The sequence below is a fragment of the Chrysochloris asiatica genome, unplaced genomic scaffold (genome assembly GCF_000296735.1).
Source record: "Chrysochloris asiatica unplaced genomic scaffold, ChrAsi1.0 scaffold00005, whole genome shotgun sequence".
In the NCBI taxonomy this organism is placed as follows: domain Eukaryota; kingdom Metazoa; phylum Chordata; class Mammalia; order Afrosoricida; family Chrysochloridae; genus Chrysochloris; species Chrysochloris asiatica.
The window spans coordinates 7,885,822-7,897,644 of record NW_006408523.1 but is presented as its reverse complement, the minus strand read 5'-3'; the positions used below and the strand labels follow the sequence as shown (position 1 = coordinate 7,897,644).

At 42.8% G+C, this 11,823-nt stretch overlaps 1 protein-coding gene across 1 annotated transcript in view; it reads left to right on the top strand.

The window, feature by feature from the left end:
* Window positions 1–11,166, top strand: part of SGCG (sarcoglycan, gamma (35kDa dystrophin-associated glycoprotein)) — a 53,215-nt gene extending 42,049 nt beyond the window's left edge. Inside the window, exons 5-7 of the mRNA XM_006831956.1 lie at window positions 4,954–5,026; window positions 8,842–8,965; window positions 10,993–11,166. Of these exons, the coding sequence (XP_006832019.1) occupies window positions 4,954–5,026; window positions 8,842–8,965; window positions 10,993–11,166 (371 nt within the window). The remainder of the gene's footprint in view (window positions 1–4,953; window positions 5,027–8,841; window positions 8,966–10,992) is intronic.
* Window positions 11,167–11,823: the final 657 nt, after the last annotated feature.

Sequence of the window (11,823 nt, the reverse complement as noted above, 5' to 3'; positions counted from 1 at the left end):
GTACACTCCCACCACCCTAAATGATACCCACACAACACACATATATATAAGTCCTGGTGTAGTGCTGTGGGTTAATACGCTGGACTGCAAAGTCGTTTTGGACCATAAGGTTGGTGGTTCAAGCTCACCAGTCTCTCCTCAGAAACCCTACACAGGGTCGCTATGGGTCGGAACCGACTCAACAGCACTTCACAACAACAACATATTGTTAAGTGCCATCGAGTTGGTTCTGATCCATAGCGACCCCATGTAGGGTTTCCGAGAAGCAGCTGGTGAGCTTGAACCACCCACCTTGCATTTCAAAGGGCTTTGCAGTCTGGGGCATTAACCCATGGCAGTATAGTTGTTATGAGTTGGGCTGCTAATCTCGTGGTCAGCAGATCATTACTACCAGTGGTTCCAGGGGAGAAAGATGAGGCCTCAGAAACCGTGTACAGGGTTGCTGTGAGTTGGAACCAAGTCCATGGCACATAACCATCACCAACTATATATATATTTTTTTTTTTTTTTTTTTTTAAACGAACTGTGCACCCCCCTCATGCCATTAGTTTCTTGTGCGCACTATGTCTGTTAAACATGTTTCTGAGAAATCCTTTATATCCTGGGGTGGAGCACTAACATTAGCTGAGCTCTTTTTTTGGTAATATATTCTTATATAAATTATGCAAACTGTACAGGATCATTTAACGCATGGCTTACATAATGGCATTACATAGTGGAATTTGTGTCCTTGTCTATAATTTAGGTCTTCCAACAACTTCAGTTAATGGGTTCCATTTTCCTCAAGGAACAGATGTCAAATCAATGACATTTTTTATTTGAGTGCACACATAAAGGAAATATTACATCGAAGCTCAACAACCATTTACTGAAAATTCTTTCGTGAAATCATTTGAGAAACTTCTATTTAGTCATATGAAAATAGACTCTGAGGAGTATTTACTTTAAAGCTGAGTAATACTAATATTAATTATATAGTCGAGATGAGGGGTCCTGATGTGGCACTGTAGGATCAGCACTGGACTGCTAACCACAAGATCGATGGTTCAAACCCACCAGCCGCTCCTTGGAAACCCTGTAGAGGGACACTATGAGTTGAGAAACAACTCGACAGCACTTTAACAACGACAATCAAGATGATGTTTAAATTTTCTATCATAGAGAAACTGCTGGTCTCTGTTTCCTTGAGAAACAATTGTTCTCATTGAAAGACAATACATTCTAGTTTACAGACTGTATCTAACTACATTACTATAGTCACATGTAGCTAGAATGTAACTATGATGATGGAGAAGTCATTGGCCTGCACTGAAAACCAATTGTGGAATCACATGTCCTTGTAAAATAGTGCCACTGACATTTTAGACCAATTTCAGCTACTCAGAGAATCCAAGTTGAGCTCACACGTGAATTGCTGTGCAAATTGAATGTACTGAGATGGCTGCTTGCTCTGACCCACGGTGAATGTTTATATAGTGAAGTGTCGGCCCTTTTTTCTTCAGCACCATATCATTTTGTTTATGTTAAAATAGATAAAATGACACACACATTCATAGCATTTCTCTTGTGAAATGGTCTCTTGCAATGTAAAGGATTTTTTTTTTTTTAAATATGTTAGAGTCATGTTAGGGTCCTCACATCAAAACATACTCATGTGTAAAGCAATGCTTAATAATCCAAAGGCAAAACACACCAAGTACAAAACTATATTTAGCATACCCAATGAGTGACTTGAAATGTGCTTCCTTTTGGTTTTTTTCTTTTATATTTTGCAAATCAGGAGAAGCAAATTGTCATGTTTAAATTATTCTCCCTCCAAGCCCAAAGAAAAGTATATATTTCAGACCCTATACTATAAAATCAGACGACGTATTGCATTGGGCAAATCTGCTGCACAGGAACTTTTTAAAGTATTGAAGAGCAGAGATGTCAGCTTGAGGACTAAGGTGCACCTGACCCAAGCCATGGTATTTTCAATAGCCTCATATGGATGCGAAAGCTGGACAGTGAATAAGGAGGATCATAGAAGAATTGATGCCTTTGAGTTGTGGTGTTGGAGGAGAATACTGAAAGTGCCATGGACTGCCAAAAGAACCAATAGATCTGTTTTGGAAGAAGTGCAACCAGAGTGCTCCTTGGAGGCCAGGATGGCTAGGCTTCGTCTCTCATACTTTGGACATATTGTCTGGAGAGAACAGTCGCTGGAGAAGGATGTCATGCTGGGTAAGGTGGAGGGTCAGAGAAAAAGAGGAAGACCCCCCTAACGAGATGGACCAGCCAGGTGGCATCATTGATGGCGTCAAGTGTGGCAGCGGTAGTGAGGTTTGCCCAGGATAGGACATTGTTTCGTTCTGCTGTCCATGGGGTCGCTATGAGTTGGTTCTGACTTGATGGCACCTGACAACAACAACAACACACTATAAAATATGGCTGGCACAGTTTAGTGTGGAAACTCCACTGCTTGATGTCACCGTATTCTACATTGTTGTTGTTGTTGTTGAGTGCCGTTGTGTCAGTTCCAACCCATAGCGACCCTGTATAGGGTTTCCGAGGAGTGACTGGTGAGCTTGAACCGCCGACCTTGCAGTTCAAACAGCTTGGCAGTCTGACACATTAACCCACAGCACCACACCAGGACTCTACATGAAGGTGGTCAAATCCTTTTATTCCTCTCATGTCACTTTGTCCTGCACCAGGACTGTTTGGTCCACAAACATGGAAGTTCTGGTCCACAAAGTCTTACCTGCTAATTTAAATTAGCTCCTCCCACTGATGACCATCCCTCCCCCCAAAATCATTTATTTGCAGCTTGCTTGTGGTGCGTACTGCATTCTCTCACACGTGATTGTACAAGAAATCTTACAGCTTATAAGTTAAAAGTGGAGGTCTTGAATTCTGACCCCGCCCTGCCATTCTTCAACTGTGCATCCCTGGTCCACTTTGTTTCTGTCCAACAGTTATCTCATCGGTAAAGTGGGAAAATAATCTCATAGAGTTGTTTTGTTATTAGGTGTGGTGGAGTCGGTTCCGACTGATAGTGACCTTGAAAAAGGTTTCTGAGGAGCAGCTGGTGAATTTGAACCACTGACCTTGACGTTCAAACCAACCTTGTGGTCTAGTGCCTTATCCCACAGTGCCACATAGAGTAGAGGACTTAAAATACTTATTGATGAAGATCAAAGATCAGTCTTCGGTATGGGTTCAACCTTATTATAAAAAAAACAAAAATCCTCACCACTGGACCAATAAACAACATCCATATAAATGGTGAAAAGACTGAAGTTGTCAAAGGCTTCATTTTGATCTGATCAACCATCAGCACTCATGGCAGCAGCAGTCAAGAAATCAACAGTGTACTGCATTAGGCAAATTTGCTGCTCAAGGCCTCTTTAAAGTGTTGAAGAGCAAAAATGTCCGTTTGAGGTTTACGATGAGCCTGACCCAAGCCATGGTATGTCCAATAACTTCATATGCATGCGAAGGTTGGACAATGAAGAAGGAAGACCATAGAAGAATTGATGCATTTGAGTTATGGTGTTGAAGGAAAATATTGAAAGTACCATGGACTGCCAAAAGAACAAACCGATCTGTGTTGGAAGAAGTACAGCCAGAGTGCTCCTTGGAAGCCAGGATGGCCAGACTTGGTCTCTTCGGACATATTGTCAGGAGGTACCAATCCTTGGAGAAGGATATCATGTTTATTAAAGTGGAGGGTTGCAGAAAAAGAGGAAGACTCCCAGCGAGATGGATTGGCACAGTGGCAGCATCAATGGGCTCAAACGGCAACAATTGTGAGGTTGGCGCAGGATCGGGCAGTGTTTCATTCTGTTGTGCACAGGGTCACTGTAAGTTAGTACTGATCCAATGGCACCTAACAACAACAGCAACATAAAGTAATAAACAAATGAGTTAGGGTCTATCAAAGACCACATCACTTTCACTTTGGTTTTTCTGTACCTCGGTTGTTAGCACAGTGTCTTGCTTACGGGTTCTCAAGTGAACAGTAGCAACAGCAAACTGAAGCATGTGGATTCCTAGAAATTGTAAGGTCAATTGAAAATAGTTACATTAAATTTATTTTTCTATGCATTTCCTGATATGCCTTAAAAACACACGAGAGCTTCAAACAGCTTGTGGAAAAACAGAATGAAAAGATAGCGGAATTTTTCCACAAATTTTTTGAAGCCCCCTCATATGTACTCCAAGACACAGTTATTACATGTAAACACCAGGGAACAGTCACATTTCTATTGACTGAAATATATGGACTTACTCTGGTAGCGTAGTGGTTACGAATCAGGCTGCTAACCTCAAAGTCAGCAGTTCGAAACTACCAGCTGTTACGCGGGGAAAAGATGAGGCTCTCTGCTCCCATAAAGATTTACAGCCTTGGAAACCCTGTGCAGGGTCGCTATGAGTCGGAACCGACTCCACGGCACATAACAACAACAACCACCCAGTTTTCAGTAAGAATGATTTTATTTTTACTTAAACTTAGCATTGCTCTCTTGTTGTTGTTGTTGTTAAGTGCCGTCGAGATTGCTCTCTAGTTTTAAAAAAATGTTGTTAAGTGCCATCAAGTTGGTTCTGACTCATTGGAACCCTGTATAGGCGTTCCAAAGAGCGGCTGGTGGATTTGAACAGCCAAGGTTTCGATTAGCAGTCCAATGTTTATCCTACAGCACCACACCAGGACTCCAGATTTCTAAATTGGCCTATTCATTTGTAACTAGTTTTAAAGTAAGAGTTTCTTGCTAGGGACCTAGTGAAATCTTGGCATTTCTAATGAAGAATGTTTCTTTTTCTCTACGCACCAGTCACACAGGTATGAACGATCAAAACAAAACAGAAATGCTTTCTTGTGTTTAAATACAGAGACTCACTGTTTAATATGTTTTATGCCATTTATTTTACCTTTTTTTTTTCACTGATTCATCTTTGACTTGTGTTTAGGTCCTGAAGGGGCTCTTTTTGAGCATTCAGTGGAGACCCCACTTGTCCAAGCTGACCCATTTCAAGAGCTTAGGTAAGAACTTTGTTGAAATAGAAGGACATATTCTTATTGAAGCTCTCTGGGCATTTGCTGTAACAGTATTTTACCACTTGCTACCTGACCTGAGGCTTTCTGCTCCCGTAAAGATTTACATACAGCCTTGGAAACCTTGTACAGGGTCGCTATGGGTCAGAACCGACTCCACGGCACATAACAACAACAACAACCTGACCCCATGGAGTCCTGGTATGGCACTATGGGTTAATGCACCTGACTGCAACGCCGTTGGACTTACAAGGTCAGCAGTTCAAGCTCACCAGCTGCTCCTCGGAAACCCTATACAGGGTTGCTATGGGTCAGAACCAACTCGACGGCACTTAACAACAACCTGACCCCATGGAGTCCTGGTGTGGCACTATGGGTTAATGTGCCTGACTGCAAAGCCATTTCAACTGCAAGGTTGGCAGTTAAAGCTCACCAGCTGCTCCTTGGAAACCCTATACAGGGTTGCTGTGGGTCGGAACCGACTCGACGGCACTTCACAACAACAAACCTGACCCCATGAGAGCCAGAGTAGAACTGTGTTCCATTATGCTGTCAGTGACTGATTTTTTGTAAGGAGATTACCAAGCATTTCTTCTGAGTCAGACCTCCAAACTTTTGGTTAATAGCCAAGCACTTAGTCATTTGTGACCCCCAGGGAACACCGTCTTATTCCCCTGTTCTTGTTAGCTATGGTCAAGTTGGTCCCTGACACCAGGGGACCACAGGACCAGACCGTTATGATCCTTAAGGTTTACCAGGTCTTCCTTCCTAGTCTGTCTTAGCCTGAAAGCTGCACTGAAACCTAGGCAGTACCATAGTAACATACAAGTCTCCACTGACAGATGGGTGATGGCTTCACCTGAGGTGAACTGGCTTGGGATAGAAGGAGAGAAGGCTACCACGGAACCATCGTTGCCGTGGGTCACTTCCGGCACATAGCCACCCTGCACCGGCTTTCCACCGGAGTATCGTACCCAGTGTCTAAGCCACAGCACCACTGGCCACCACTGCCCCATTCATTGCCTTCACTTTCATGACTGTCCCCGTCTAGCCAGCTATGACGTATTAAAATCCAAAGGGAGTTGAAAAACCCTATGGGATCGGCACACTTTGTATGTCTGGGATCCAGGCCTCCTTTTGTCATATCCCCATCTCTGTAGTCTATTCAGTACACTTCTCCTACCCCCAGTTCTTCCCCTCTAGCCTGCCTTGGTAGCATAGTGAGTTAAACTTTGGGCTGCTAACGGCAAGGTCAGCAGTTCAAACCCACCAGCCTCTCTACAGGAGAAAGATGAGGCTGCCTGCTCACGTAAAGATTTCCAGTCTCGCAAGCCCTCAGATGCAGTTCTACTATGTGCTGTAGGGTCGCTCTGAGCCTGAATCAACTCAACAGCAAGGAAGTGAAGCCTGTCCTTCTCACCGATGTCAGTGTTGGGTTGACGTCACTACACTCAAACTGTTTAAAATGCTTCAGTGACTCCCCATCTCCCATAGGAAAATCCCCACTCCTCCACTTAGGGCCAGAGACTGGGACTCTGACTAGCTCTCCAGCCCACAACTAGCAACCACCTGCTCTCTCTCTTACCTGCTTGTGCAGACCCCTCACCCTAACTTCTGACCAAGTTCTCCCTCTGAATGGAAAGCCCATCTTCCCCTAGGAGACCTCAGGAAGATCTGCTCACCCTCAACGGTTCATTCAGACGCCACCTGCATACAACTCGAGTATTTCACGAAACCATCAATTCCCCCAAAAACCTGTCATCAGGAGTGCCTACAAATTGTTGCTGTTTAAAAAATAAGACATTTGTGTATTCCTGTCACACTCTCCATTCCCACTCTATCAGCAAACACAGTAAAAGTCTCTGTAACTTTCAATGGAAGAGAAGATATTCTTTACAAAAAAAGTGTCTTGATTTTTTTTTTTTAATGTGCACCACTAGTCCTGGTGTGGCGCACTGTAGGATAAGGCATTGGACCGCAGGGTCAGTTTAAACTGCAAAGTTATCAGTTCAAACCCACCAGCTGCTCCTCAGAAACATTATACAGGATCGCTATAAGCCTGAACCAACTCGATGGCACTTACCACCAACAGGAACACAACAACTAGCAGGGACAAGGGTGTTGGAAGACCACACACATGATAAGGTCGCATTTACAAAAGAACAGGCAATCTTTGGTAGAGCTCATTACGTACTATCTAGAATAAACAAAATCATCAAGTTCCACATACTGTTGTTGTTAAGTGCTGTGGAGTCGATTCCGACCCATAGCGACCCTGTATAGGGTTTCCGAGGAATGGCTGTTGAGCTTGAACCGCTGAGCTTGCAGTTGAAACGGCTTTGCAGTCTGGTGCATTAATCCACAGCGCCACCCCAGGACTCCACATACGAATGCGTTTTATTCACAGCGTGTGCCGCCTGTGTTATTTTCTCTGTTGCTAGGATAAGAGATGCAATTTACTGCCGTAGTTACTTACTTCAGTAGTCGGTTTGTATTTTATTACAAAACTGAATGTAGGAAAATACTCTCCTGACATTTCTTTTGTAGTAAGGGCCTGTTGTATACACTAGCAGATCTGTATCTTCATGGGCAACAGAGCTTAATTGTTGCCTTCTGAGGTCTATGTATTTTAAATCTGTATGTTTTGATATTGATATTAAAACGAAATATCTTACAGGCCAACATACCACTAAAACTCACATGTAGAATTTGACTGTGAAGAACAATTCATGTATTTGATAAATTGTATTAAATACAGAAAACACGGCGTGAGAGCACTTTTATGAGAGTGTCAGCTTTACACAGAAGACTCATAACTTTCGTAAACTAATGTTTTCAAGACGATTGTTTCTCATACTTACTTCAAAGTGGTCTAGGAAGAAATTAGTAAGATATTGTAGGTTAAAAGTATTACATAAGCTGGCTCCTCAAATACAAATACTCGTTTTTATTATCATTCATATACCAAATAGATATTCACACTAAATGAAATAGCAATTAGGAAGTTCATCATTTTGCTTCTATTTAATGTCTGATGAAATACTAATTAAAAACAAATAGGAGTTCAATTTATCTTTTCTGCTTAAAGAACATTTTCAGCATAAAAATAAATTGTGACTATAGTTAAATTACAGTAATGTTCATTAATTTTGATGAAGGATTATAAGATCAATATTACAGGTTTATTATAGTTAGTGACGGAGAACGTTTTACTTTCCTAACAGAGAAATCAATGTTTCATTCCCTTTTAAAAACAATTGGGTTCAAACCACTTTGAATTAGGAAAAGAATGTAAATTGTAGGAATGCCAAGCCCCTCTTTAAACATGAATGTCAGTGTTTTAAAATATATAGATCTCAAAATGAAGTGATTCACCTACCTTGCCCATTAAGGCATATTGATGTTAAGTGCCGTCAAGTCCATTCCAACACATAGCGACCCTGTTTAGGGTTTCCTAGGAGCAGCTGGTGAGCTTGAACTGCCGACCTCTGCAGTTCAAACCTACTTAGCAGTCCAGGGCATTGACCTACACAGCTCCACACCAGGACTCTCATTAAGATATAGCTCTGTCTACTGTTTGGCTGAACATTGAGCCTTGGAGACAAGTTCCATTTCCTACCTTAAGAGTGACCAAAGGGTCCCTGATGTCGCTGTCATAAAATTGTTCCTCACCTTTCGGACAGGGGTTTAATGCTCAGCGCCTTAACGTGTGTGAATGAAGTGTGAGTATTCCAATTTCTGTGCTCAGCAGGTCTTTGAGTGCTTACTTGGTCTATATTTTTATGCATTTTTTGTCTTCTCAGGTTAGAATCCCCTACCAGGAGTCTAAGCATGGATGCCCCCAGGGGTGTGCACATTAAAGCACGAGCTGGGAAGATTGAGGCCCTTTCTCAAATGGATATCAAGTTACACAGTAGTGATGGGATGGTAAGCCAACATGATCAAGCTCCAATTCTATGTATGTCCTGAAGACCCTTGGGAGTTTCAAGCGCATCCAGAGATCCACACATTACATTTAGGGTCATTTGTAAAGAGCGGTCATGGCAAGTGTACAGTGTTAGTGAAGGCGAGTCCAAGAAGAGTTAGCAGTGGATAGCAGTCTAGTGCTTATCCCACAGCGCCAGACGTATACAGAATGAAGAACTGTGTGGTCTTCCAACAGGTATTGTCCCACAAAACCACAAACCCACCACCACTGAGTTGATTCTGACTCAGAGCGCCCCCTACAGGGGGTTTCTGAGACTGTAGCTTTACAGGAACAGACAGTTTTATCTTTCTTCCGCAGAGAGGCTGGTGGATTTGAACTCCTGACCTTTTGGTTAGACATCTTTGTCCCACAAAGGCAGGAAATAAGCAATGAAGCAGTGTGGGGATGATCAGTTGGAAGCATTTGCTGGAAGAGAGGAAAATGAGTAACTAGGGCGGGGGTTGGGGAGCAACATGATCAATTAACCATGAGAAATAGGGGAAAGCAAATAGATTAAAGGCACCTAAGGGAAAAAGCAGAAACCCAGGGCACCCAAGGCATTGAACAATCACCTAAAATGTTTGTGCTTTTTAAAAGCTATACAAGTTGAGCTAGTTTATTCTCTGACCACGTACCAAACCACACTGGGTAAGCCATTGCATGTGGTGCTACTTCCTGTCTCCACCCCGTTCTCTATAGCACGGCTCAGTGTCACAAGAGGGAATTGTTGTTTTTGTTAAGTGCCGTGGAGTCAGTTCCGACTCACAGCGACTGGTGGGCAAGCTGCTGACCGTCTACTTAGGAATCCAGTGCTTACCCTACAGCACCACACCAGGACTCTAAGAGGGAATTGTTGTTAGGTGCCGTCAGGTTCCAACTCAGAGCAGCCCTGTATAGGGTTTCTGAGGAGCAGCTGGGGGGTTTGAACTGCTGACCTTGTGGTTCGCAGTCCAGTGCTGATCCTACAGCACCACACCTAGACTCCTAGAGGGAATACACACTGCAAATATCTTGAATGAGGTTACATAAATAAAGTATCTAACTTTGTTGGCAAGGACTATGACAATCCACAACATACTGAATTCCTTCTAACAAGCCAGTACCCTACAGCATTGAGGAGTCTTACTTCCTTTAATTATCAGATTGCCAAGCCTCAGTCAACGTCCATGTGCTTGTATTTTGGGTTAACTAAATCCTGGTGTGGCGCTGGGAGTTAATGCACTGGACTGCAAGGTCGATTTGAACAGCAAATTCGGTGGTTCAAGCTCACCAGCCACTCCTCCTATACAGGGTTGCTATGAATGGGAACTGATTCAACAGCACTTAATAACAATTAAATTATAATATGACCCCTGAATCCCCTCCCTCTCACTGTGTTTAAATAGGATTTAGGCTATATGTCTACTGCTTTCAGCATCTAATGGAAGACAGTGGAATTTTAAACATTAAAAAGTCAGTGAAATAGTATGAGACTGATCTAACTGCCTTTTATAGGAAAATAAAGTCACAACTCAAATCAAGATAAATCCCAACACTCAATTTAAAAATTCATGTCATAAATATATTTCTGTGGCTTATAATTTAACCTAATCAGGGGATGGGGTCATCTGTATAAAGTGAACCAGGAGATAAAACTAAATCCGCAGAATGCTGTCGCATTCGTCCAGTCAGCCTGATGAGGGGTATTTTTAGGAGTGCGACATATTAGAAGGGAAAAGAAACCCAGTTACTGGCACACCAACTCTCAGAACAAAGTGTGGGTCAGTTTTCCTAGCTGGACTAACAGTGGATAAAAGGAGAGTTTGCCTTTTCAATCTGCCTGAATGGAAGTAGGAATAGACTACAGAATAACCCATAATTATAATATGAATTAACTCCCTGTGAAGAGAAAACCCAGCTCTTTGTCTGTAACAGGTGGCACATGAATTTTACATTTCCCATGTTCCTGTCCCCATTAATGTCTCACCTCTGGTTTTCTCCTACACAGCTTGTGCTGGATGCTGGCACTGTGTGTCTGCCCAAGTTGGTTCAGGGGACCAGCGGTCCCTCTGGCAGCTCACAGAGACTCTATGAAATCTGTGTTTGTCCGGATGGGAAACTGTACCTGTCTGTGGCTGGTGTGGGTACCACATGCCAGGAGAGCAGCCACGTCTGTTTGTAGACCGTCGCCATCTTCCACAGAGAGCTTGAATATTCTTGACTTCAGAGCTTCTTCATACTTGGAAAGCAGTTCCGCAGCCTGTAAGACTGATTGTGGGTGGAGGGGAGAATCACCCATTTTCAAGAGGAAGTCAGAAAGAAAAATGCACCGGCGAAAATATTTGGACCGAGTTGTGTGGTTTCAAAATGGCACGTGGATAGCAGAGAAACGAGTTGTTGAGAGAATGTGTTTATTCCACTGGGCTGATCAGTTTTCATCAGAACTATTAATGATGACTTTTCTTTTCCTCATCTCTTGTACACGTACATGTACAAGATGATGTCGTGCTATGTGAGATTCATTTACGATGGACAACTGTGACTATGGAACTTCGCATCAGAGTTAATAGTGTTGGTGACTACCACAGCGCCACTAAAGCCCTGTGTTGTGTTTGCCTCAAATCTCTCGAAGCTGAGAGCCAGCTTCCTCTTGAATGTAGTGCCAGGGTGCCCGATTTCATGAGAAAGGCTTCACGTTTGGAACGCACTTTGAAGTTGATCTTTCACTATGTAATCAAAGGAATAAATGACAGAAAAACAATCATGCTTTCTTTAGTCAATGTAACAAACCAATCTACAGTGTTCCCCAAGTTCACAGTGTAAGGGTGTACCCTACTCT